We start from the raw sequence: 24597 nt of genomic DNA on the forward strand, positions 1-24597 counted from the left end.
TCTCTAGTTTACTCGCAGTAAACCTTTCCGGCAACCTGTAGCAGTGTCCCCTTCTCAGCGCGTGCGCACAGTGCAAGAAGAAGCCGATGCCAGCAGTCCGCAACGGGGCATCAGGCTGAGCCTGTGCGCACGCGCGGGATCTCAAAGCGGGAGGAGGCAGGGAGAGGCGGCACTGAGGAGTAGAAGGCGGCGCTGGGCACGAACGGCGATGCGTGCGGCCGGGCACCATGCATCCACAGACCTCCCCTGCTTTGGCACCTTAATGATTGACAGGTTAGTAAAACCTGTTTTTCTGCAGAATAAAGCCACAAATAGCTTTTATAAGGCCACCTTAGAAATCAGAATGCTGCCACCCTGGACATGAGCAGATGTTTAGCTCAGAGGGCTTCTAGGTGGGGACAGAATCCCTTTAATCATATACATAAATAGGATAATTTGGGGCAGGGTGATGAGCCCAGTCCTCCACACCATAGAGCAAAGTGTGCAGATACGGCATATGTTTGGAAAATGTAATAAAAAGTTTGTGAAAGAAAAAAATATGAAAACCTCCCTGAAATGAGAATTGCACCTCCCTGAAATGAGTTTTTGCAGGTTGGGATGTCTGAGGATGCATGCTGGGAGTTGTAGTTTCACAGCAGCTGGAGTGGTCTGTATGACCGCCTGAGATCGGTCTACATTCATCCTCTGGGTTTGGGCAGTGACCACCAATGAGGACCGGTCTTCCTGCACCTCGTCTAGGAGAACCTGCAGCAATGGCCGTCTGTCTTGTTGCTATGGCAACACTGGAGACCACGGATCCATTGCTATGTTGATGTCATTATGTGGGATTGAGGCGTCTCCTCCATCCGTGGCAAGTGTCTGAGGAAAGAGGGATTGAGCATGTAAGGATCCAAATAGAGAGGAGTGAATCGGGTAGCAGCGCATGAACAGTCGCTGCTCCGGAGGCAGAAGCGGAACCACTGCGCTTGCGCTGTTACTCGGAGCAGCAGCGCAGGAGCGAGATTGTCAGGGCAGGATGAGATGTCCATCAAGCGGCAGGGGGGAGCTCCTAAAAAAAAGTCTTGTCAATCAGACGAATCGATTCGCTCATCTCTAGTTTTTACCATTCTTAGTTCATGCAGCAGAAAAGCCTCTTTTTATGTGGTTCCACTCAGGGGCGTAACTAAAGGCTCATGGGCCCCGGTGCAAGAGTTCAGCTTGGGCCCCCCTTCCCTCAGTGCTTTGTGTGTCTTATGTGGCACAAGGGTCTTTGGGCCCCTTCATGCTCCTGGGCCCGGTAGCGACTGCACCCCCTATAGCTACATCCCTGGTTCCACTTATACCCATTGTGAGTTACAATCTGTATTCTAGTCTAGAGCTGCATTCATAATTCTGCAGTCTTCAGAGCTGAGCTCTCTCTACATTCCTTGTTTATTCTTTCTTTACGCCAGGCTACGCACAGTAATCTGATATATGGAAAAAATGTCTCTCAAATAAGAATAGGCATTGTTACAATGGATCCGCACAAAAAAAACTGATACAACGCGGACGTCATCCGCATTTTTTGTGGACCGCAAAATACATTTGTCGTGTATATGCACCTGTCAATTGATTTCTACCTATGAAACTGGCTGACCTGTTACATGTGCACTTGGCAGCTGAAGACACCTGTGTTGGTCCCATGTTCCTATGTGCCCGCATTGCTGAGAAAAATGATGTTTTAATATATGCAAATGAGCCTCTAGGAGCAACGGGGGCGTTACCTTTACACCTAGAGGCTCTGCTCTCTTTGCAACTGGCACGCCCTCTGCACTCTGATTGACAGGGCCAGGCAGTAAAAACATCATCACACCTGGCCCTGTCAATCAAAGTGTAGAAGGCATGATGGTTGCAGAGAGAGCAGAGCCTCTAGGTGTAACGGCAAGGTCCGCGTTGCTCTTAGAGGCTCATTTGCATATATTAAAACATCATATATTTTTTTTCTGCAATGGGACCAACACAGAAGCCAAGCGCACGTTACAGGTCAGCCAGTTTCATAGTAGAAATCTGCTAACAGATGCCCTTTAAGGGGCATGTCTAACAACAAACTGCTGACTGTTTCCAGTAGCAACCAGCAGAATTGTGAACGCAGCTCCGGGCTATAAATGCGGCTCTTAACTCCTAATCAATAAAAGATTAGTAATGCAATGTATTTACAAAGTCACTTAATCTTTTATGTTTTATAGATCCATATACATTGTGAGGTGGTGTATGTGTATACCCAATTTTAGATGCGGCTGCTTTTTTTTTTTTTTTTTTAACCCTTTCAGTACTTTGTATTTCTAAGAGAGATTGATTGTCAGCGTTGATGCGGTACGATGGCGGTATTTGTGAGCGGCCTCATCATGCGCTCGCCGATCCTTATCGGTCCTGTACAGGCTCTTGTCCCACTTCTCACAGCCTGTGTTTCGGCCTACAACTTCCTCCTTGGTTGCGCAGTGATGGCGGCAGACGTTTACTATCTGAGGGCAGAGGTCAATGTGAATGTAATAAATGCTTTATTGACGAGGAAACGCTAATCGCACCCTTCAGCTTCTCAGCCATATACAACCAGGCTTCCTGACTGAATATAACATAAATACAGCCGGCGTCCTTTACTGGCCCAGACACCCTGCAGCCTTCCTGAGTCACACATACAGCGTGCCGCCCACTTGTACGCAGAGCTGACACTCGCCTAAGTCCTTCCGAACAAGGATCCTGACAAAAGATGCCTTATATAACGATATGTCGGTATTATTTAAACACAGTGGTATCCTATATGTACTGTATGGCGGTATTATTTGGGTAAGGTATGGCACTTGTCTGGTTAAATGTGGCAGCATTACGATACTGTATGGGGGTATTATTTCTGCATAGGCTGTCATCATTAGGCTCCATTCACACGTCCGTGGTGTGTTGCGGACCCGCAAATTGCGGATCCGCAACACACCCGGCCGGCACCCCTATAGAAATGCCTATTCTTGTCCGCAGCTGAATAGGACATGTTCTATCTTTTGCGGAGCTGCGGACCGGAAGATCGGGGCCGCACTCCGCAAATGCGGATGCGGACAGCACACTGTGTGCTGTCCGCATCCATTCCGTCCCCATAGAGAATGAATGGGTCCGCACCCGTTCCGCAAAATTGCGGAACGGATGCGGACCCATTTGCGGACGTGTGAATGGAGCCTTAATATGGCACCGTATGGCCAGTGTGTTTGGCCTCTTTTACGCGGCAGTCAATCACGGACAGCACACGGACCCATTGTTGTTACACTAAAAATATTCTACCAGCACCTGGATCTGAATTCTTGTGTAATTGCATGTAATTAAAAATTTAGTATAGACAGTGAGATATTCTCTGAAATCTATCTGTACAGCACCACCTGCTGTTTGTACTTTTTTCTAATTTCTCTGTCCTGCTCACTGAGATGGCCGCACATGCTCAGTTTCATCCTTCAACTGCCTCCTGAATTGTGATAGGGAGAGAGCTACAGTGGAAAGGACACTCCCCTTGAGCTGCCAGAGAGAATACACGCCCCTGAACTGCACCATAAAGGACACGGCCCCTGAGCTGCACCAGAAAGGGCACGCCCCCCCCTGAGCGGCACCAGAAAGGGCACGCCCCCTGAGCGACACCAGAAAGGACACGCCCCCTGAGCTGCTTCAGAAAGGACACACCCCCTGAGCTGCCAGCTTGATATAAATCTAGTAGAGCAATGAATGGGGAGATTTCTAGATCCATGTGAGATGCAGGGCAGGTTCTAGCTTTGTTAGAAAGAGATCGTCATGCTCTATATGATGTCTGGTTTTCATTTTTTACATTAGTCACAGGATAACCCCTTTAATGTGCATATTCACACATCAGTGGTTTTCCGAGGACCGTGGGTCCATGGTGCCACCACAGAAGCATGCCTTATTTTTGTCCGTAATTACGGATCCCTCACGCACATAGCCTATGAGTCTGTGAAAACCACAGGCCCTACACGGATGCCATCCTTGTTTGGTCCCTGATTTTCACGGATCTTTGGTAGAATACACTCTGGAAATACATTTTCGGCCTAGAGGAGTCCCAGAGATACGGATGACGCACAAGGAGCAAACACGGATCCTTTACGACATCTTCACGGATCCACCACTGACCATCTTGGCACTGATGTCCTCATGGACACGGATGTTTAAGCCGCATCCGCTTTTCCCAGTGCTGCGACTATATGTGCGCGCTTATGCATCATCCTGTAAGAGACTGCTCTATATTGGCTAATGGTCGTCCACAAAAATATCTGCCCCCATGATTTCATACGTCTCCAGTTCTAATGTATGGGAACGCCCATTTAAAAGTCACTGCCGAGACCATTCCTTTTCACATGCCCGGTTTGGGAATACAGACATTGTAGAGGGGGTCTTCCAGAGTGAAAAAGTATAAGTGGCATTAGGTCTGGCGGTCCTGGCACTGACCATGAATGACGTGGGGGGGCATAGCTGCCATGTTATACCACATTTCACACTGCAGGGCGACTGCGTGACTGGCTGCAACTTCTTTAGCTGACGGGGATTCAGAAGCTGGATCAGCCATGATCAGGTATATATGTGTACACATACTGTAAATGTATGTGAGTGTATGAGTCCATTCACACGTCCGCAAAATGGGTCCGCATCTGTTCCGCAATTTTGCGGAACGGGTACGGACCCATCCATTTTCAATGGGACCTCAAAAGATGCGGACAGCACACAGTGTGCTGTCCGCCTCCGCACTTCCGTTCCGCAGCCCCGCAAAAAAATATAACATGTCCTATTCTTGTCCGCAGACACGGACAAGAAAAGGCATTTCTATTATAGTGCCGGCCATGTGCGGTTCGCACATGGCAAATGTTCGTGTGTTGCGGATCCGCAATTTGCGGACCGCAAAACTGTTGCGGACGTGTGAATGGACCCTATGAGTGAGTGTATGTATGTGTACACATGAATGTATCAGTACATATGAATGTATCTGTGTATGAGTACGTATGAATGTATGTATATGTGTGTGTGTACATATGAATGTATATGAGTGTATGAGTATGTATGTATACACATGAATGTATCAGTATGTATGTATATGTGTGTGTACATATGAATGTGTATGAGTATGTATGAATGTATATGTGTGTGTACATATGAATGTGTATGAGTATGTATGAATGTATATGTGTGTGTACATATGAATGTATATGAGTATGTATGTATATATGAGTGTATGAGTATGAATGTACGTGTGTGTACATATTTATTTATTTTATGCACTTATATAGCGCTACTATATTCCGCAGCGCTTTACAGACATTAGCATCACACTGTCCCCAATGGGGCTCACAATCTAAGTTACATATGAATATATCTGAGTGTATGAGTACGTATGACTGTATATATGTGTGTATATATATATATATATATAAATATATCGTGAGTGTATGAGTACGTATGACTGTATATGTGTGTGTGTACATAGGAATGTACAGTATTTTTCTATATATTTGTGTCCATGTATGAGTACAGTAATTTTGTGCATATGTATGAATGCATTGTGTGTATAAAACCTGCAGTGCCTCTAGTTTTAGGCATCATTTTACTGCTTGTGAACAGCCTCATTCTTGGTGAAGACCATCTCCAGCAGAGGAGCGGCTGTGAATTATTTTTGGCCATGCTGAATGGGGGTTTGTACACCCCTCAGTCGCCCTGTCCTCTCGTGGAGCTGAGCAGACCTGACGGGCTCTCGGCTATTGCTGGGTGGTCACAGCTTCCATTGCTGTAATATGATTGGCCGGGCTCTTGTGTCTTCTGCGTTATCATTGGTCAGTGATGTGAAAGGTGAGGAGTATACGGGGGCACTCTCCCCCTGCACATTGTCCCTCTTTGACAAGCTACAGGTTCGGACTGGCCCACCAGAGCACCTGAGGATCCTCCAGGGAGCCCAGGCTCTAATATCATAGTGGATCCCAAAAGTCACCTAAAAATGACCTGTTACCTTTATTCTGCAGGTCAGTATGATTACGGCGATACCAAATTTATATAGTTTTCTTATTTTTTTAATATAAAATTATAAATGTAAATATATAAATATAAACACTTAAAAAATAAAAATTTAAAATTAAATGAAACCCCTTGCTTTGAGTCACTTTTGTTCTGACTCCCATAACTTTTTTTTAGATTTCCTTCTACACAGCAGTGTGAGGGCTTGTGGGGTGAGCTGTATTTTTTTTATTGGTACCATTTTGGGATGAATATGCCCCTTTCGTCACTTTTTATTCAACTTTTTTTTAAGATGACAAAAAAGAAAATGGTTTGGGCATTTGATATTTTTTGTTACCTTTTACAGCATTCGTTGTTAAAGGGGTTCTCTGGGAATTAAGAAAATGAAAATACCTAAATATTACTTTATTATAAATATATTCCCAAATATCTTTCATTAGTTATAATGGCTCGTTTTGTCTGGGGAGCAATCGTTAGGAGAAATAAAATGGCCGCCGTCCTATTAGTACACACAAAACCTGTCCTAATCACATAGCAGGACACAGCCACATCCCTACCTCCTCTCTCTACTTCATGTCGCCCCATGAACTCCATCCCTACAGAGATTCAGCTAAAGATCATATTCAGTATTCAGGATCATAATGCCTGACAAGCAGAGCAGAGGGGAGATTGAGGCAGCTCTTTACCTCAGTGCTCTGAAGTAACTTGTCATGCTGTGTGATTAGGACAAGATTTGTGTGTGCTAATAGGACGGCGGCCATTTTATTTCTCCTAATCATTGCTCCCCAGAGAACACGAGCCATTATAACTAATGAAAGGTATTTGGGAATTTATTTATAATAAAGTAATATTTACGTATTTTCATTTTCTTAATTCCCAGAGAACCCCTTTAAGGATAAACACTTTTATATTCTAATAGATCAGGTATTTATGGCCATGGAGATACCAATTCAGTTTATTTTTTTATGGTTGATATATTTTTATATGTAATATATGATTGGAATTTTTAATGACTTTTGGTATTTTTTATTTATTTTTTACTTCTTTTTATTTGCTTTTATCTTTCATCTCCCTTGGGGACTTGAACACGCGATTATTCATTCACTTATACCATAAACTATAATATTTTACTCTGGCAGTCTATGGAGATTGTGATATCAGCCTACTAAGCCTTAAAGGGGTTGTCTCATCACAGACAATGGGGGCATATCGCTAGGATATACCCCCATTGTCTTATAGGTGTGGGTCCCACCGCTGGGACCCTCTCCTATATCTGGAACGGAGCCCCGCAAAGTGGTGGCTGGGGGACTCCGGTCCGGCCACCACCAAGCGCTTTTCCCATAGAAGTGAATGGGAGCGCACCACACATGATCGGCCACCGCTCCAATTCACTTCTATGGGCCCGATGAAAATGGCCGACCCTATAGAAGATGAATGGAGGGCGGCGCGCATGCGCAGTGCACCCTCCACCATTTTCGGGGATCCATTCTCGATATAGCTGCGGGTTCTAGCGGTGTGACCCGCACCTATAAGACAATAGGGGCATTTCCTATCGATATGCCCCCATTGTCTGTGATGAGACAACCCCTTTAATAGGAAAACTGCAATGGCAGGCCAGGCTGTTCTGTCTACTATTTCACACCCCAATATTTCCCATAGGGATGTGAGGGGATTGGAGTCCAGAGGTAGCCACCTCCCTCTGTCTAACCACTCAGATGCAACACTCACTATTGACTGTGACAAAAAGAGGACCTGATATGTCTGTTTTAGTAACTACTTGCATAGCCTGTGTAATAACAATTCTGAGGCAGCTATGACTCTATGTTGTGCCATCCCTTTATTATTCCTACTAGAAGTTTAGGAATGCATAGACAGCAGTCTGCAATAAAGGTCCAGCTCTGCGGGTGTGTCCCTGCACAGTGTGACATTGGCAGCACTGATTGCACAGACTGTGCCTGTGCGGAACAGCTGATTGGTGACGCCCACCGATCTGATATTGATGGCCATCAACATCTAAATACTGGAAATGAATTTGCAGAAACGCCGCATGTGGCCGAAGTTTTCGTTGCCATCACCGCCGCACTGTGGCTGGGAAGGGGTTAACGCTTCCTTCTGCGCAGGAGATGGGGTCCATTGAAGCTTTTCTTTTCCACAGTGTGAGAACATTTCGGGTCAAAGCTTGAAGAAACGTGACTTGAAGGGAGAAGAGGCTGGCAGCGAGGTCTACGTTTGTCCTTGTTTCTATGGCCTGGACCGGCAGAGCGGGGTTGCCGCGTTCCCCCTGCTGGGGCAATGTTATGGGCTGGTGATGCCAACCCGCCAGCTTGTCTGGACCTTCAATGCCTCATTCATGTCAGCTGAAGCCACTTCCTGCACCCGCACACAAGGCCAGGTCTGTGCGAGGCAGGGAGGTACCTGGAGACTTTCCTACACACAGCAAAGGCAGGAGCAGCCAAGAAAAGTGGAAGGAGGAAGGGGGGGAGAGACTCCATGGCCGTGAAATTAACCCTTTCGGCCCGCAAGCCATGGGGCGTCGTTGTTGTACCTCTGGCTGTACACAGCACACTCTTTCAGTCATTTCCTGTTAGGGTGTATGTTATCATCCTGTGTCATTACCCCTGCATTACAGAGAAGGGTCTGTCTCCTGTGGTTAGTTTAGGAAATCCATTAGATTTTCCTAGGGGAGTAAGAATTCCCTCAACCCCCCCACTACCTCACCCAGCTTTACAAGACATCCCTGATGACAGAAGCCAGCAGCAATGTAGGGAATGCTAGAAGTAGCTGTTCATAGACCTAGATTGACGTCTATATCTACACAGCCGACCACCAGCTAATATCCAGAGGAACCGCCGTGTGCAGCCCGGACAGCAGCTAGACAGGCTAGGGGTGACTCCATAAGATCCTGGTAGGTTCTCCCAGGTATCTGGAGCCATGCTGACTGAAGTGCAATGGAGGGTGCCTGGAGGAGGATCCATAGAACGACCACGACCAACGAGGTGGTCCCACAGGTGATCTGTTGGGCTCAAGTCTGGGGAATTAGGAGGCCAGGATAGTACTTGGAAGTCTTGGTCATGCTCTTCCAACCAATGTTGGACATGTCTACCTGTGTGACATGTTGCATTGTCTTGCTTCGCCCCCCACGTGTACATGATCTGCAAGGATGGATTGATATCCAAATCTGCTGAGAGCGTCTTCCACATGGATGAGCAGGCCCGGAAATTACCACAAAAACATTCTCCAGACCATAACGCTGCCACCACCAGCCTGTGTTCTTCCAGCAATGGTTGCAGGGTGTTTGTTCTCTGATGTTTCTCACCTGACATACCAATGCGTAACGCCCCATTGTGGCATTACCACCTTTTTACACCTCTCCACTATCTCATATGGTTAACATAGTGTCATCTTATGCACTTATTTCTAATCCTGCAAAATGTGTGTATTTTTTTCTATGTAACTGTTATGTTTCATGTAATGTACCTGGTTCACCAGCAGATGGCAATAATGGCAGAGCTACTTTGTCTGGAATGGAGCCTTTCTGTCCATTCTAGCTCTCTCTAGAGAGGGAGGAGTTTAGTTAGTAAAGGCAGTTGTGAGTACATTCTTTCGGACAATCCCTTTAAAAATTGATGGCCTGGCCTTATAATATTTGATCATTGGTGGTCCAATCCCTAGCAGGAAATTCATTCATATGAGCATCTCTGCCTGGTAGTGGCACTGAGCCCTGTTCAAGTGCATACAGGCCAGCATCTGTGTGACCAAAATCCATAGATGGGTTGAGCACCCATTTCTGGGTGGGTTTGAATAAACCTTGCCTATTTGATGGTCTGGTTTCTGGGATTTTCTCTCAAATTGTGACTTTTGGCTTGCAGTACCAGGCACAGCCACACCTGTATTTGTGGCACTGTTCTGTTTTTTTATGGGAGGTTCGACCCCTTCCCTCCCCGTTAGAGTAGGTGATCAGTGTTTCTTTCATTAGCTCTGTTAAGTCTTTGATGTAATCACATGAACATTCAGATGTCCGGAAGCAACGTGCAAATAATTACGCAATGTCAGCCACTGACACCAATGTGCCTACATCTGCCCACCACTGCCCCCTGCAGGGCTTCATTGGCATATTTTATATACACTCATCGCCACCATAAGGCCTGCTGCCAGTGTCATGGGAAAGGTCATGATTCCCGTACACATATGTTTATGGTTTGGTTCCTATGCAGTCCATTGCTATTCACCATCACTGGGCATGGTGCCAGCATGTGCTATGCCCCTTTGGATGTATTGTAGAGAAACTAGTATTGGCATTCACGTAAAACTAATCGAACGGTCGTTGAGAAGTCTCATAAAAGCCCATTTTCTTTGCATACGTGATTTTCTTGTACTTTCTGGAGGAAATACGCTGTTTTTAAACGTGGTTTTACTTCCTCTTTCTGACATACTTTTACTTCTTCTGTAAGTTCACAGAGAGCAGATATCTTCTGGGCCCTGCAGCCAGGTCACCCTATCTAATTGTCCTATGTGAATGTCATTCCCTTTAAGGATCAGTGGTTACTCATTTGGAGGAAAATGTTCACGTTTCTACATCCCCTCCCCCCTTCGAATGTCCACCCCTCAAGGAGGACCTGTCGCCTCTCCTGACATGTTTGTATTTCCTAAAACAGACATCGTCTGAAGAGTGCTCATTTAAGGCTTACTTAAAGACGGTTCCAGGAGGCTCCCTGAAAAAGGGGGCGCCCCCCCCCCCCCCCCCTCCAACCCGAATTCACAGAAGAGCCAGGATGGCAGCAGGGTGCTGTGTCATCAGATTAAAATCATGAAAATGGGGATTGAGGGGGTGATCTAGTGGGCTTTATCTGCTGAGAGAGGTGTGTCAATGGCCAAGAAAACAATCAGTGAAAATCTCTGGTGTCAAAAAATGGGCAAGTATATTTAAAGGGGCTGTCTCACCTGAGGCAACCCCCTTTCAGATTATAGTTGACCCCTAAAAAGTTTTTGCTGTTTGTTTGGACAAACATTTCTCCTGCAATGCCCACTACAGGGTAAATGGTATATAGTGTAGCAGGAAACGCTCTTATGGCGCAGCTCTTCATTGTGGCTGACAGGAGGGGTCCTGTCTCATAGAGGGGGACCCCTTTCTGCTGTGGCCATATGCCATAATGTGGCATGTGGTCAGGGGTTATGTTCATGAGACAACCCCTTTAATAAAATAACCTCATTCTTATAGAAGCCACAGACAGCATCCTGGTGGACATCAAACCAGACCAGGTTCTTAGCACCAATCTTGGGTGTACTTCATCCACTGTAACTCTTTTGAAAATCTATTTTTAATAGCTGTAAGCCATCTTCCTTGGGAAGAACTTCTTAATTGTTCATCTAGTCTTCTACAGATGTACACAACTTAGGACTCCAGATGTTGTTCTTCCCATCTGACAACACTGCCTGGGGGAGAGGGGGTCTCCATAGACACAGCATAAAATACAAGATATAAGTGAACACTGCTGTGATCTGTCATGCTGTATAGAGTGACGTGAAGGGCAAGTACGTGGTCCCAATTTATCTACTGCACCTGGTCCTGGAGCTTCAAGATCCTACAAGTTGCCCATGAAACTCCATCCTGGTGGACACTAAACCAGATCAAGTTCTTAGCACCAATCTTACATTTACTTCACCCCCTGTACCCCTTTGAAAAGGACTTTTTAATCAGCAGTACTCTCAAACTTGCTTTACTGTGAGCCACCTCCCTTGGAATGAATTTCTTCATTGTTCATCTAGTCTTCTACAGATATGTAGAACTTAGAGTTGCAGATGTTGCTCTTGCTCCCTGACCCTTCTGCTTGGGGGGGGGGGGGGGGGGGGGGGGGGGGGTTCCTACATATTCACAGCATAAAACACAACAAATAAGTGGACACTGCTGTGACCTATCATGTTGTACAGAGTGACATCATGGACAAGTAGGTGGTGGTGCCAATTTTAGCTTCTGCACCTGGCCCTGTAGCTTCCAGATCCGCCTAAGCAACAGGTTGCTTTAGTTTTGATGTCTTGTAGGTTTATGTGGTCTTCCTGGGTTCTTCTCCTTCCCTTACAGGGTCATTTTTGTGTGGCCAAGGAAGAAATATAAAGTAAAACCTCAATATTCTTCTAAAACGGCCCCTTCTCTCTAATTAACAATGTGACTCATCAGACTGCTGGCCGTGATTAGAAGCAGCTCCAACATATGGATGGACCAGGGCGGTCATCACACCCTGTAATGAAGTGAAAAGTAATTCCGGCCTTGGATGTTATACCCTGCCGGGAGCAACCAGGAATATAGAGCGTTCTATTCTTGGTTGTCTACACGGAAATAGACAGGATCTGTTTAAGGCCTCAGGCTAATTACGTATGAGGAATGGTTCATGCTCTGGAGAGACCTTGCATCGAGTACTGAAGAAGTCAGTCAAGGCCTGAGCACCTTTTGTTTTGTCGTTGTGTTTATATTTATGCCTATTGATCCCTTGCTGCTCTTCTTATAGTCCTACCTTCCTTCGTTTGTCTCCTGTGACCTTTCCACAAATGTGTCTGATGTGTCATATTTTCTCGCCGTGTGCACAATAACTATTTCAGATTTTCTTGATACCAATTCTCTTTTGGAATATTCTATACATCCAATTAAAGGGATAGTCCAGAATGATAATGAAAAAGAGTCTGTTTGTTTTTATTTCCCAGAAACAACATCAGTTTTGCTCATGGGCTATGTCTGGTATCGTAGCTCATCTTCACTATACTGTGACCATCAGTGACCCAGAGAAGATGAACAGTCGCTCATAGAAGTGGTGTTGTAATTGGGTTTCCGGTGGATTTCCATTACAAATCTCACCCTATGCTGAGGGACCCAAGGGCCTACTGATACATAAGAGACAACTGACTGTGCAGACTCCACCTTTATGCCCTGGAGTCGTGGGTTTAGGCTGGCCATACAGATTAGATAGCTCTTCCAAACCCCATTGACCACAGAGGAGGGAAAATAAACCGCTATACACCTCTGTCCCCTCCGGACTCTCCAGGCAGTGACTTATCTCCATGAGAACAAAAGGATTGGGCAGTTGAATTTCAATTGTTCGATCCTTGTCTTCCCTGCTTCTGCCATCGGAGAAGAATCAGGAGGCCACCATATGCATTAGATGATCAGCTGGTCCTGTCAAAATCAGAGGGTTTAACCACCATTTATCTAATGTGTATGGCCAGCTCTACACCAGTTTTTTGGGTGGGGAACTGAATTTCATCTGTGTACCATAGCTCGGCCTTATGAAGCCCTACTTTGTAGATCAGTGATCTCCAAAGTCCATTCATGTGACAAAATGTGGATTCTTTTTTTTTGGGCTGGAGATTGACTTACAAATATGCTGCGCTATGTATTTGTATTTGCTTTGTATGGCATGTTGCTTACATGGCAGTTTTTTATTATCAGCTCCACTCCTGGTTTCGAGTGTAGTGGACTTTCTCAGAAGTAAAAATCTTATTTCCTGAAAAACATATTGTGAGAACTAAGACTAGGTAAGGACAGAGGAACATTCCGTACAATGCTTTCCAAAGTGAAATGTACTGCAGCAATGGATGATGATTCTTGTAAACCCTAGAGAGATCCTACAATATAGCATTCCTCCATAATCCAGTAGACCATTGACCCCCATCACATCTGACTTCATAAGCCAGAGGTCATAGTGCTGCCTAAAGTAAGAGGGCGGGGGATGGTTGTGGTTCAAAAAGTCAATGCAAGGGTGTAGGAGGTCTTGCACTTAAGACCAGATGTCATTCTTAGATCCAGAGCACAAGAGAGAAGACTTTCATCTTTTAGTGGAGACCAAAATGGGTCAAGTCGTGAATTGTCCATATCCCCCAGGGATGGACCCTTTTAGCTGTAGTTTAGGAAGGTATTTAACCGGATGAGATTGAATTCTGTCCTTGGTGATTTGATGTCCGTGTTTATTGTAATTTGGCTAATAGCTTAATGAGTTGAGCTATTATTGGTGGATATAACCCTTACTCATCTGCATAGCTTATGGCTGAATTATCTACAAATCCATAGTAACAGCAAAGGCTGCTTTTAAAAGGTTTTTTCCGAGACCTTTATATTAATGACCTATACTCTGGACAGATCATCAGTGGTGGTCTGACAACCAGGACTCCCTGTTTGAGAAGGTACCAGCAGGGGTGCACCACCAATGAGGCCAGGTGATGTGATCGCCTCAGGCAGCACCAGGTTGGGGCAAGAGGGGGGCAGCGGAAAGGCCTTGGGCAATGAGTGCTTTCATTGTGGCATGGAGGGGGGGGATGCTGTTTCAGTTTTCGCCTCAGGCAGCAGAAAGGCTAGATGCACCCCTGAGTACCAGCATGGCCTTCTCGCAGCTTTCCCAGCCATGTTAACATCACGTTCGTCGGCCACATGGCCTAGGTGCAACTCACCCCCACTGAAGTGAATGGATCTGAGCTGCGATACCAAGCGCAGGCGCTATACAATGTACGACGGTGTGCTTGGTGAGCTGACAGAAGACGGCGGATCTGCAAACAGATTTGGCCTTATTCAGTGTGCCACGTACCATGGTTTCCGTGCAGAAACCGGGACAAGTATGGACTTGTCCATTTGTTTTTTTTCTATGCAATATAGATTTTAAATCCAAGTGTGGAAAAATCTGTGCCATATGAAAATACAATAACATCTGCGTGAAAAAAAACACATGTGTGAACATACCCTTAAGGCTACATTCACACGACCGTATGAATGAGTCTGCATCCGTTCCGCAATTTTGTGGAACGGGTGCGGACCCATTTATTTCTATGAAAATAAAAAAATAGAACATGTCCTATTCTTGTCTGCAATTTTCTATGATAGAAGCGGCATGTGCGGTCCGCAAATTGCGGAATGCACATGGGCCGGTATCCGTGTTTTGCGGATCCCCAATTTGCGGATCCGCAAAACACCACATTCGTGTGAATGTAGCCCAATAGGTATAAATCAATACTGATGAAACCAGTGCAAGATGCAGGAGGGGTCCAAGTCCCATTTTAGAACCTAGCCCACGAGGGATCATGCAATCCACAACATAACAAGCAAAAATGGCATCCATAAGGGTCAGAATGACTGCGTCTCAAGGTTATAGGGATGGCATGATGTGAGGATGTCTGGGTATGTTCCTCAGGTAGGTTGGCACGTTAAGCTATTCATAGATTGTATATTATACCGCTGGGCTGAGGCTCTGTGTTTGCTTTGCATTGTAAAGGTCATAGCGTAGGGCACCAGTTGTTCCATGCTGGTTTGCAAAAAAATAAAAAAGGAAAAAAAAGGCATACTGCACAGTTAGGATATGGATGACGGTATTAATTATGATTATTATTATTAGGAGTGTATGCAAATTGTTTGCACCCCTCGCTCGTTATAGGAGTGCTTGTTTATTAACCTGAGCAGGAAGATCCTGACTCCTGAGACACCATTAGGGAAAAGGAGGAGGACGGAGAAGAGGGCAGAGAAGAGCCTGTGCATGCTGGGCGACTGGGCGACTAAAGAAAAACGTATATTTGTACAGTGTCAGCCAATACATAGAAAATCCGAAAATTGAGATTCCTCAGTGGTTGATACCGTTTAATGGCTAAGGCCTGTTCCACACTTGCGTTGTCAATTCCGGTTTTCAGATCCGGCAAAGTACCTCAAAACCGGAATTAAACAGATCAGGATGCATCCGTTCCGTTAGGATGCGGTTGTGTGAAATCCAAGCGGATCAGTCACCATTGACTTGCATTGATTTTAGTGACCGGACACAAAACCGCAGCTTGCAGTCCTTGTAAACGGGGAGGTGCTGCTGACAAACGGTGAATCTGTATGGGGATGAACAATCGTAGTAGTAGCGATTGTCCATCCCCATACAGCGAGAAGGATTGCAGCATGTAAATAAACACGGCCGTAAAGAATAGCTCTGCATCCGTTCCGCAATTTTTCCGGACCCATTCATTTCGGTGTGCTACCTCCGTTGTTCCGTTCTGCGGCCCCCGCAAATAAGATAAATGTCCTATTCATGTCCACCATCGCAGAAAAGAATAGGCATTTCTATAATAGGCCGGCCCGTTCTGCAAATTGCGGATCCACAGTTTACGGATCACAAAAACCACGGCGCGGTCGCGTGAACGCGCCCTTAAAGGAGCCGGAAGTGATTGGAATGAACAGTTCGTTCCTGACCATTGCCCTATGCAGATGTATAGAAACTGCTTAAAAAGGAAATATGGCATTGTTGCCCATAGCAACCAATCACAGCACAGCTTTTATTTCTTACAGAGCTCTTGAAAAATGTAAGCTGTCCTGTGATTGGTTGCTATGTGCTACAGACAGTATCTTCTTAAGATGTCACTACATTATTTAACACTGCTCATTTGTGTCCACCAGACCTAACCACAGCTTTCCTATAAAGCCTCCTATGACCCTATTGTAGTTAATGAAACCATTCACTATCTAAGTAGACCCTACTGATAGAAATACATTTATCACATGCTTTTTGTTTTGAAGCATATTTTAATTGTATTATAGGTCCTTTTTTTATATTTCTCTGGGTTCACCACGTCACTTAGCTCTCAGGGTGCATGCGGTCTGTCGTGTGGACTTTCCTACCTACTAGAAGTAGTACAATAGTAATGATAAAAACGGGTCCCTTTTCGGGTTCTGCTTCACCCCATAAGGGTAAGTTCACACTGAATTTTTTGTATGCTGGAAAAAAAAAAGGTGTGGAATCTTCTTAAAAATTCCATGTGGTCTCAGATCCTACCCATTTCAATGGGAATTTTGGATGTGGAATCCTCATCTAGAGTGAACGTGTCAATTCTTTTTTTTTTCCCGTGGTTTTAAAACCACAAGCGGAAGAAAAACACGCCATGTAATTTACCGTGCGGATTTGGAATTTCTGGGAGTTGAGAGCAAAGTTAGGTAGCGGGCACCCTGTTGCGCCGGTAAACTCTGCCCCCGTCATACTGCTAAGCTCCACGCTGTTGTCCCACTAAGCTCCATCCCTGTCGCCCGCTAAACCTCACTCTCAGCTTAGCAGTGTAGCCTGTACACTTCTGCTCTACAGCTGGGCAGGGCCCCTGTGAAGCTGATCCAGCTGCACAGGCGGTACATCCACCTCTTTAGTCTTTTTTTTTTTTCCAGCCAACCGCTTGGGGTCCCCTGATCTCTGGGGTCCAGGCATTTTCTTGGCTTGTGTGATGGTAAAGCCCCCTCAAAGGGAGGTAGATTGAATGCGCATCTGTGTTTTTTGTTTTTTTTTGCATGGGATGTCCTGGTGCCCCCATCCTTATTTCATGACCATCCGTATATCACCAGTATCTATCTTTTAAAAAAAAATATATTGCAGCATCCATGGAGAACACATCCCAGTGCAGGTCAACACAATCAACCTGGAGTGGGCCCCTATGCTTCTTGGGCCCCTTAGAAGCCACATGGTCATGTATGCTCTTAGGCCCTAACCACCTGGGACAGAATGTCCTGGTGCTTACATCCTAATTTCATGACGCTAGTTCATCTTGAGTTTCCGTGTTTTTTAATACTGCATCCCCTATGGAGAACACAACCCAGTGCAGGTTAACGCAACCAACCTGGAGTGGGTCCCTATGCTTCTTTGGCCCCTTAGAAGCCACATGGGCTTCTCTGGCATGTATGCTCTTAGGCCCTAACCACCTGGGACAGGATGTCCTGGTGCCCCCATCTTAATTTCATGACTCTATTTCATCTGGAGTTTCCTTGTTTTTTTAATATTGTATCCTCTATGGAGACCACATCCCCATGCAGGTTAATGCAACCAACCTGGAGTGGGCCCCAGTGCTTCATGGTCCCCGTTGAAGCCACATGGGCTACTTCTGTAGCATATATGCCCTTAGGCACATGGGCATAAGAGTGACTATGGAAGACACAGATAGACATAAAGAGAGCAGGGATGTATCTGCACATACAATGGACCCTCAAGTTACAAAATTAATTGGTTCCAGGACGACCATTGTATGTTGAAAACATTGTAAGTTGAGTAATCGCTTACAAAGCCCCAAAATGTCATCCAAGATGAGAGAAAATGAAGATTTAAGAAAAATAAGCAGATAACTAAGACAGATAACACAAGTCCTTACATAAAACAGCCAGGAATAGCTGCTAACTAGCAACAAAGTGCAGTTGATTGGTTGGATCCAAGTCTGAGACATTGTATGTTGAGTCAAGTTTCAAGTTACGATAGGCCAGAAAAGACCATTGTATGTTGAAAATATTGTATCCTGAGGCCATTGTATCTTGAGGGATCACTGTACTTGTATCCAGGTGGGCCATACATGGTTTCATGAGGACCATGACCAGTTCGAGGTACCTGAAGGTAAAAAACAATATATTATTGAAATGGCTAGCAAACCTCGAGAAATACTCCTCCAAAGAAAGTGCAAATTTCTCTTTAATTGTACTCTTGAAGGACACCCCCCCCCCCTTCCTTTTCAAGCATGGGTGACCACCACCACTATTGATGTCCTGGGGGGGGGTTAATGTAGTCAGTGTCTTTTGTTAGGCTGTCAGGTCCTAGCAGTAAAATTCCTGTGCAAGCAAGCGAAAGAGGCTGAATCTTTGCCCGCAGGCTAGCACGACTATCCAGATAAACATCTCCTGATGAATAGGATGATACAAGGAGGCATCACCAAGAGCACTCCCATGTGTGAACTGCAGTCAGAACTTACCAAGAATAACCAGCCCTGGCAAATCTCTTGAATGTAGATTGATACAATTGTGGAACAAGTGTTCTTCAGAGGCCAACGTTGTGACAGCTTGTTGCCTGGGCCTTCATCAGAGATATCTGGTTCTCCGGACAGCAGGGAGGAATCAGACGCATACAGTAATCAGATGGGAAGTTTTTCAAGCAATGCCTGATGTCACTGAGGGGTGCAACCGGGAGAACATGACTGAATGCACATTGTGCATTGCTTTGTATTCCTGAAAATAGTAATGGAAGCAAAGGGAACATTATCCTGAGAAAACAAGGACTCGCAGGAGTCATAGAATGAGTGTGTTGTTAGTATGGATGACCTGTAATATAATATAAGGGTACATAAGTTCCTGAGATGCCTCACGCTCATACCCAGCTCATAAAAACCCTAATCCCATGTCTTAAAGGGGTATTCCGGTTTGTATAATACAATTCTCTGCGGCTTTCAAGATCTCTGCTAGGAATCTTCATCGTTTACATCCAACGAATAAAAATCTCTCCTGGTTATATGGTGGACGCAGAGGTGCATGATTTATTACAGTACAGAATATTGGGGCGTAGCTAAATGCTCATGGATCCTTGTGCAAAAAAAATTCAGCTTGCCCCTAGATTGGCACCACATCCCCCTCCGCACGACTTGTATTGCCCAGAATTTGCAGTTGTATCATGTTTCTCGGTAAAGGTTAGATGACCTATCCTCTAGATAGGTCAATAGTATCAGATCGGTGGGGGTCCGACACTCAGCATCCCCTGTTTCGGGCTGCTACAGTGTATGGACGGAAGCAGAAGGCTCCATACACTGTGTAGTTTCTGGCAATGGCGTACTGAAACTCAGCTGCCATTTACTGAATGGGAGATTTGAGCTGCAGTACCCCGGTACGGCGACCACACAGTGTATTGCATTCTCTCAGCATGATCAACCCTATTAAACCAGGCATATTGCCTGGTAGGGTTGATCATGCTGATTAAAACGGTATATTGTTTTTCTCTGTAGCATTCAGGATTACTATTACTTAATTATGTGGACTTCTATCTTTATTCAGATTAGGCAGTTGGAGCACCAAGGGGCAGGCTGTAGCACTTCGAGCACTACTACAGCTACGCCCCTAGAGCTCATTGCACTACCCCCTCCACTTTGACAGCACAAACTCGGCACCTGCGTGCTCCATTCGCAGTGCACAGGCACACAGATTCACAGTGCACAGGCGCCGATTACATTATTCCACTCGGAAGTGGAGGTGCCCACGGCTTCAGGAACAGGGAAGGAACGCTTCCAGGTGGAATGATGTCGCTGAGTTTGTGCACAACAGGCGCCAGAAGACAGCACTACATAGGATGTCTGATGCTGTCAATCAAAGGGGAGGGGACAGTGTAGTGAGCACTAAGGGCGTAGCTGTAGAAGTGCTCAAAGTGCTACAGCCTGCCCCTTGGTGCTCCAACTGCCTAATCTGAATAAATATAAAAGTCCACATAACTTAGCAACCCTAAATGCTTCAGAGAAAAGAAATGTATTGTTTTGATCAGCATGATCAACCTTACCAGGCAATATACATGGTTTAATAGGGTCGATCATTCTGACAGATTCTCTTTAAAGACAGGCTTTGCTTCCTGCACTATTCTTGCTGTCTGTCAAAAGTGCTGGAAACACCAATTAAACCTCAACAGAGGGGACTTGCCAAAATCTGAGACATGTATATAATGTAATGGAGCTATACAAGTGCTGGTGGACAGTGGTCAGAAGTCCCCAGAGAAGTCACACTGAAGGCATATTGACTTTGAGCTGTTCAGCACTGTAAACAATGGGGACAACACTTCTATTATACCTAAAAAAAAAACTGAAAAGTAGTAATAATCTCTGCGGTCTGTTATATAAGTGTAACCATATTGGTACCACCAGCCTGTATCATATAAAACATAAGAGAATATAACAATGTCTGGTCTATTACTATGACTAAGATGTAACCTTGACTTGTCTTCTTCCTGTCCTTTAGAGATCCGCAGCCAGCTGATTGAGCAAGGTAAATGCATAGATTCTCAGGTGGAGCACCGACAACAGCTGCTGCAAGAATTGAGTGAATTCCTTCGCAGGAAGGCAGAGATCAATCTGGAATATTCCCGCAGTCTTGAAAAGCTGTGTGACCGTTTCTCCTCCAAAATCCGCAACTCAAAGGACCATCAGAGGTAATGGCTCAATTAGTAGGAACGTTTCAAGAAACTTACATTGTAAGGGTGACCATCCATTTTAGAAAGCTGCCTCCGACACCCTCCATACACAAGCACACTTGGTTCGGCTGAGCATTCATGTGTTCTCAGTAGGGGCAATCCTACTGCCTAGTCCTTCTTGGCACAGACACCTACCATCGAGAAAGAGTTGGAGGCCCTCATACACATTAGATGGTTGGCCTGCCCCACAGAAACGTTGGGTTCTGCTAACATACACTGCATCTAATGTGGCTGGCCAGGGTTGTCTAGCACTGGCATGTTTTTTATATACCACCCCATTCATGCTGGACCTTCTCCGTGCCACTTGATTCGAGATCTCTTCACGCGCACTTCCGGCATGTACAGGGTCATGTGCGCCTATGCAGCCAATGACTGGCCTCAGCAGTGATGCGTTCCCAAACACCACACAACCCAGCAGTGATATGCCGCTTGGAGAGACATCACTGCTGAGGCCAGTCATTGGCTGCAGCAGTGCACGTGGCCCTGTCCATGCTGGAAGTTTACATGTGAGGACCAGAGACGCAAAAAAGAGAGTTGCGGACCCAACTGAGCAGTGGAGAGCAGGTAAGTATGCTGTCCTTCACAAGTGTGGCTGGGTGGAATAGTATTTAAAAAAAACTATCAATCCTAAGTGATCCTCAGACCTGAACCCTAAGTGAGGAACCTTATAAAGGTCTTCATACATTTCTTGTTTCCTCATTGGGTGCATTAGCCTACAGAGAGCATCCACCGAGTATATAGTCTTCCTCAAGGTGCTAATTTCTCTTAAGCTTAAGAAGGTCTACAATCAGTGCTAGTAGATCCAAATACCACTGACGTTTAGGGGAAGGAAAATGCAAACCATGAAAGGTTGCACAACATAGCACTCAGAATGAGCAGATAATAGGAGTTGTAGTGGCCCCGACTAGAGAATGTGTGGACTCCCCCAGGCTGTCGCTCCCTAGGGCTGGAGCAGTAAAAAGGAGTGTGCACCGCTTCTTCCCTCGGGCACTCCCTGTAGTTCCGGCTTCCCCCTTGATGTTGGTGGTTGTATGGATGCTTAGCAGGAGGTTTAGTGCATGCAATGCAATGCAGTGGACAGCATGTGCTATAGTAGGAGTCAGTAACCAGGGCAGGTTCAACAAAACAAATGTCCTTCTTTACTTGAATGCAAAAGAGGAGATGTAGTACAGTCAACAACAGTCTGTACACAATGCAAATCCTTTACCCAGATGTCTGTGCATGAATTAGGCAATGTTTGAATTACACTGTCTTGCTAAAGTCTCTTTCATTTGAATCTCTGGCTGACCACTGTATTCTATCAATAATGCATGCAATTCACACAGTGGCTTGCAGGTCCCAAGATACGATTGGCCAATTTGTTCCTGAGGTGTGTAGGGTGTCTTAATCTGTTACCCCTCCAAAGCAGCAGGGTCTTGAAAGCTTTATGCAAGTTACTTTGCTGACTGACTCCTCGCCTGGCCATGCTGATTCTCTAGTCTTGTCTTTCGTCCTCTCTTGCTGCAGTAGAAGCAGAGGATCTCACGGAGATCTGTTAGTCTCTGGATTTTTGAAGCTGGAGGCCTGAGGAGAGGAGCACATAGTGTCTACTCAATAGGCCCTTCAAGCTCTCCCTCAGACTAACTAAAACTCTCTATCCATAGGGGTGGAGCCAGTTCACAACCTAAGTTCCCTAAGAGGGCTGGGCCTGGATAATTAACCCTGGATGCATAGATATTATAAGTAGACATTACATAGCCTAGAATCATATTACATTACAGTACATTGCAGATACCCCTGTACTGAGGTTCTGCAAATGGATATCAGTGACCTTTAAACCTGTTCCATCTCTGTTTTCTGTCCTCTTACATCTTGACATCCTCTTTTTTCCTTAGGAAGGAGCAACCCCTTCTGTCTCCGGTCAACTGCTGGTACCTGATCCTAAACCACACACGTCAAGAAAGCCGGGATTATGCGGCCCTCAGTGACGTGTACAGCTCGCATCTCATTCCGAGGCTCGCACATACAGGGGAGGACCTCGTCCGCCTCACAAAGAAGGTATGAGCGGGACTAAAGAAAAAAAGTAGACTGAGCCTGACAAATAAGAATGCTGGGCCAACTAGTCAGGGACTACAATATGGCACCCATTACAGCTCCAGGTTTCCACATCTGCCTGTGTCTGCATCGATGCAAGCTAAAGATGCATCAGACATAATTGGGTGACAGTCCCCGCATAGTTGCCAACGGCTCTGAATTTTCAGGGGCTGTCTCTAATTTTCTGAGACAGTCCCGGCAAATTTTGGCTGAAAATGGGTGGGATTTATGTAATCCCCACCTTTAAATGGGTGGTCCATTGAGTTTTTGAGTGTTCCTGGGGACTTGGCTTACATACCTCGAATTTACCAACTACAGTGTTGGTAAGTATGCTCTTGCGAAAACTCTATAGGTCGCCATATGTATTTACCAACATTAGAGCATTTCAAGCCACGCCCTATTCTGACACGCCCATTTTAATCCATATTTGCATAAACCCTGCCCCTTTCTATCCAGTTTGTGAGACAATCCCATGAAAATTGGAATGGGTGCCAAGTCTAAATATTGGATATAGGGTTGATGCGTTTTAGGATATGCATTTATAATTCTCCCTTCCCCCTCTTGTCTTCTCCATTGTGACTACCCATGACTATTTTTGTCACAAATATCTCAGCGTGTGGGTTGGAGGCATCATGCTACGTTATTTACATAACTATTTCCATATCTATTTACGGATGGTTATGCTGAAATCCTCGCCTTATGCTGTTTTCTTCTCCCCCCCCCCCTTCCAGAGTAAAGACATTGGCGCTCAGCAGCAGGAGGATCTGATGAAGCTGGTGTTGGAGTTGCAAGGCGTGAGTATGGGTGGCACATAGACTACAACTTGACTTTGAGTTGTCGTGACATAAAGTCACATCTGGCCGTGACTCAAGAGTCGCCTGTTATATATTTTGAACGCGTGATTCAACTTGCTGGAATCTGTACCTGTCAATGTGCAAAAACGGAGAGGCCTTCTGGGTAATGCCATCGGCATGGCATTTCCATGAGTCAGGACACGGCTTATGCTGACTCAGAACATCCCGAGATAGATGGTGCCGCTTTTCTGCAATGATGTAGAATACGGTTTATGAAATCCTGTATTCCAGGGTGACCTAAGGGTATGTTGACACATTGCAGAATATTAGCAGCAACTTTGTCAAATGTAATCCACGCGCTGCCGAAAAAATCGGCGCCAAATTCGAAATTATGCTGAACGTTTCCATTGTGGAATTTACCCTTTGCATCGGGGCAAATCGGCAGCAAAACCCACGACAATCCACATGTAACTCATGCAGATTTTTGCTGCATATATTTTTCCGAAGCAGTTCACATTCCTTAAATAGTCTGCTGATTCCATGGTTAATGTTAGCATCCCCCTGGCTTCATTGCTCATGCCGGCAGAAGGGAGTGATGTTGCGGTGCACTACTACAATGTACTTGATATCGAAGTTGCAGCATTATAAAAAGTGTATCCTGAGGAGCCCAATAGACATATGACCCATTCAATTAGGGGACGGCGTTGGCTGGTGGTCCGAGCTCCTGCAGGCTCGCCGCTATCTTGTGACTTGTCCCTGTA

At 45.5% G+C, this 24597-nt stretch overlaps 1 protein-coding gene across 1 annotated transcript in view; it reads left to right on the forward strand.

Annotated features, from left to right (window-relative positions):
* ARHGAP4 (Rho GTPase activating protein 4) overlaps positions 1-24597 on the forward strand; it is a 74628-nt gene that overhangs the window by 13108 nt on the left and 36923 nt on the right. Inside the window, exons 2-4 of the mRNA XM_040406064.1 lie at positions 20738-20927; positions 22844-23006; positions 23774-23836. Coding sequence (XP_040261998.1) covers positions 20738-20927; positions 22844-23006; positions 23774-23836 — 416 coding nt within the window. The remainder of the gene's footprint in view (positions 1-20737; positions 20928-22843; positions 23007-23773; positions 23837-24597) is intronic.

This window comes from Bufo bufo, chromosome 8 (genome assembly GCF_905171765.1).
Source record: "Bufo bufo chromosome 8, aBufBuf1.1, whole genome shotgun sequence".
Taxonomy (NCBI): Eukaryota; Metazoa; Chordata; class Amphibia; order Anura; family Bufonidae; genus Bufo; species Bufo bufo.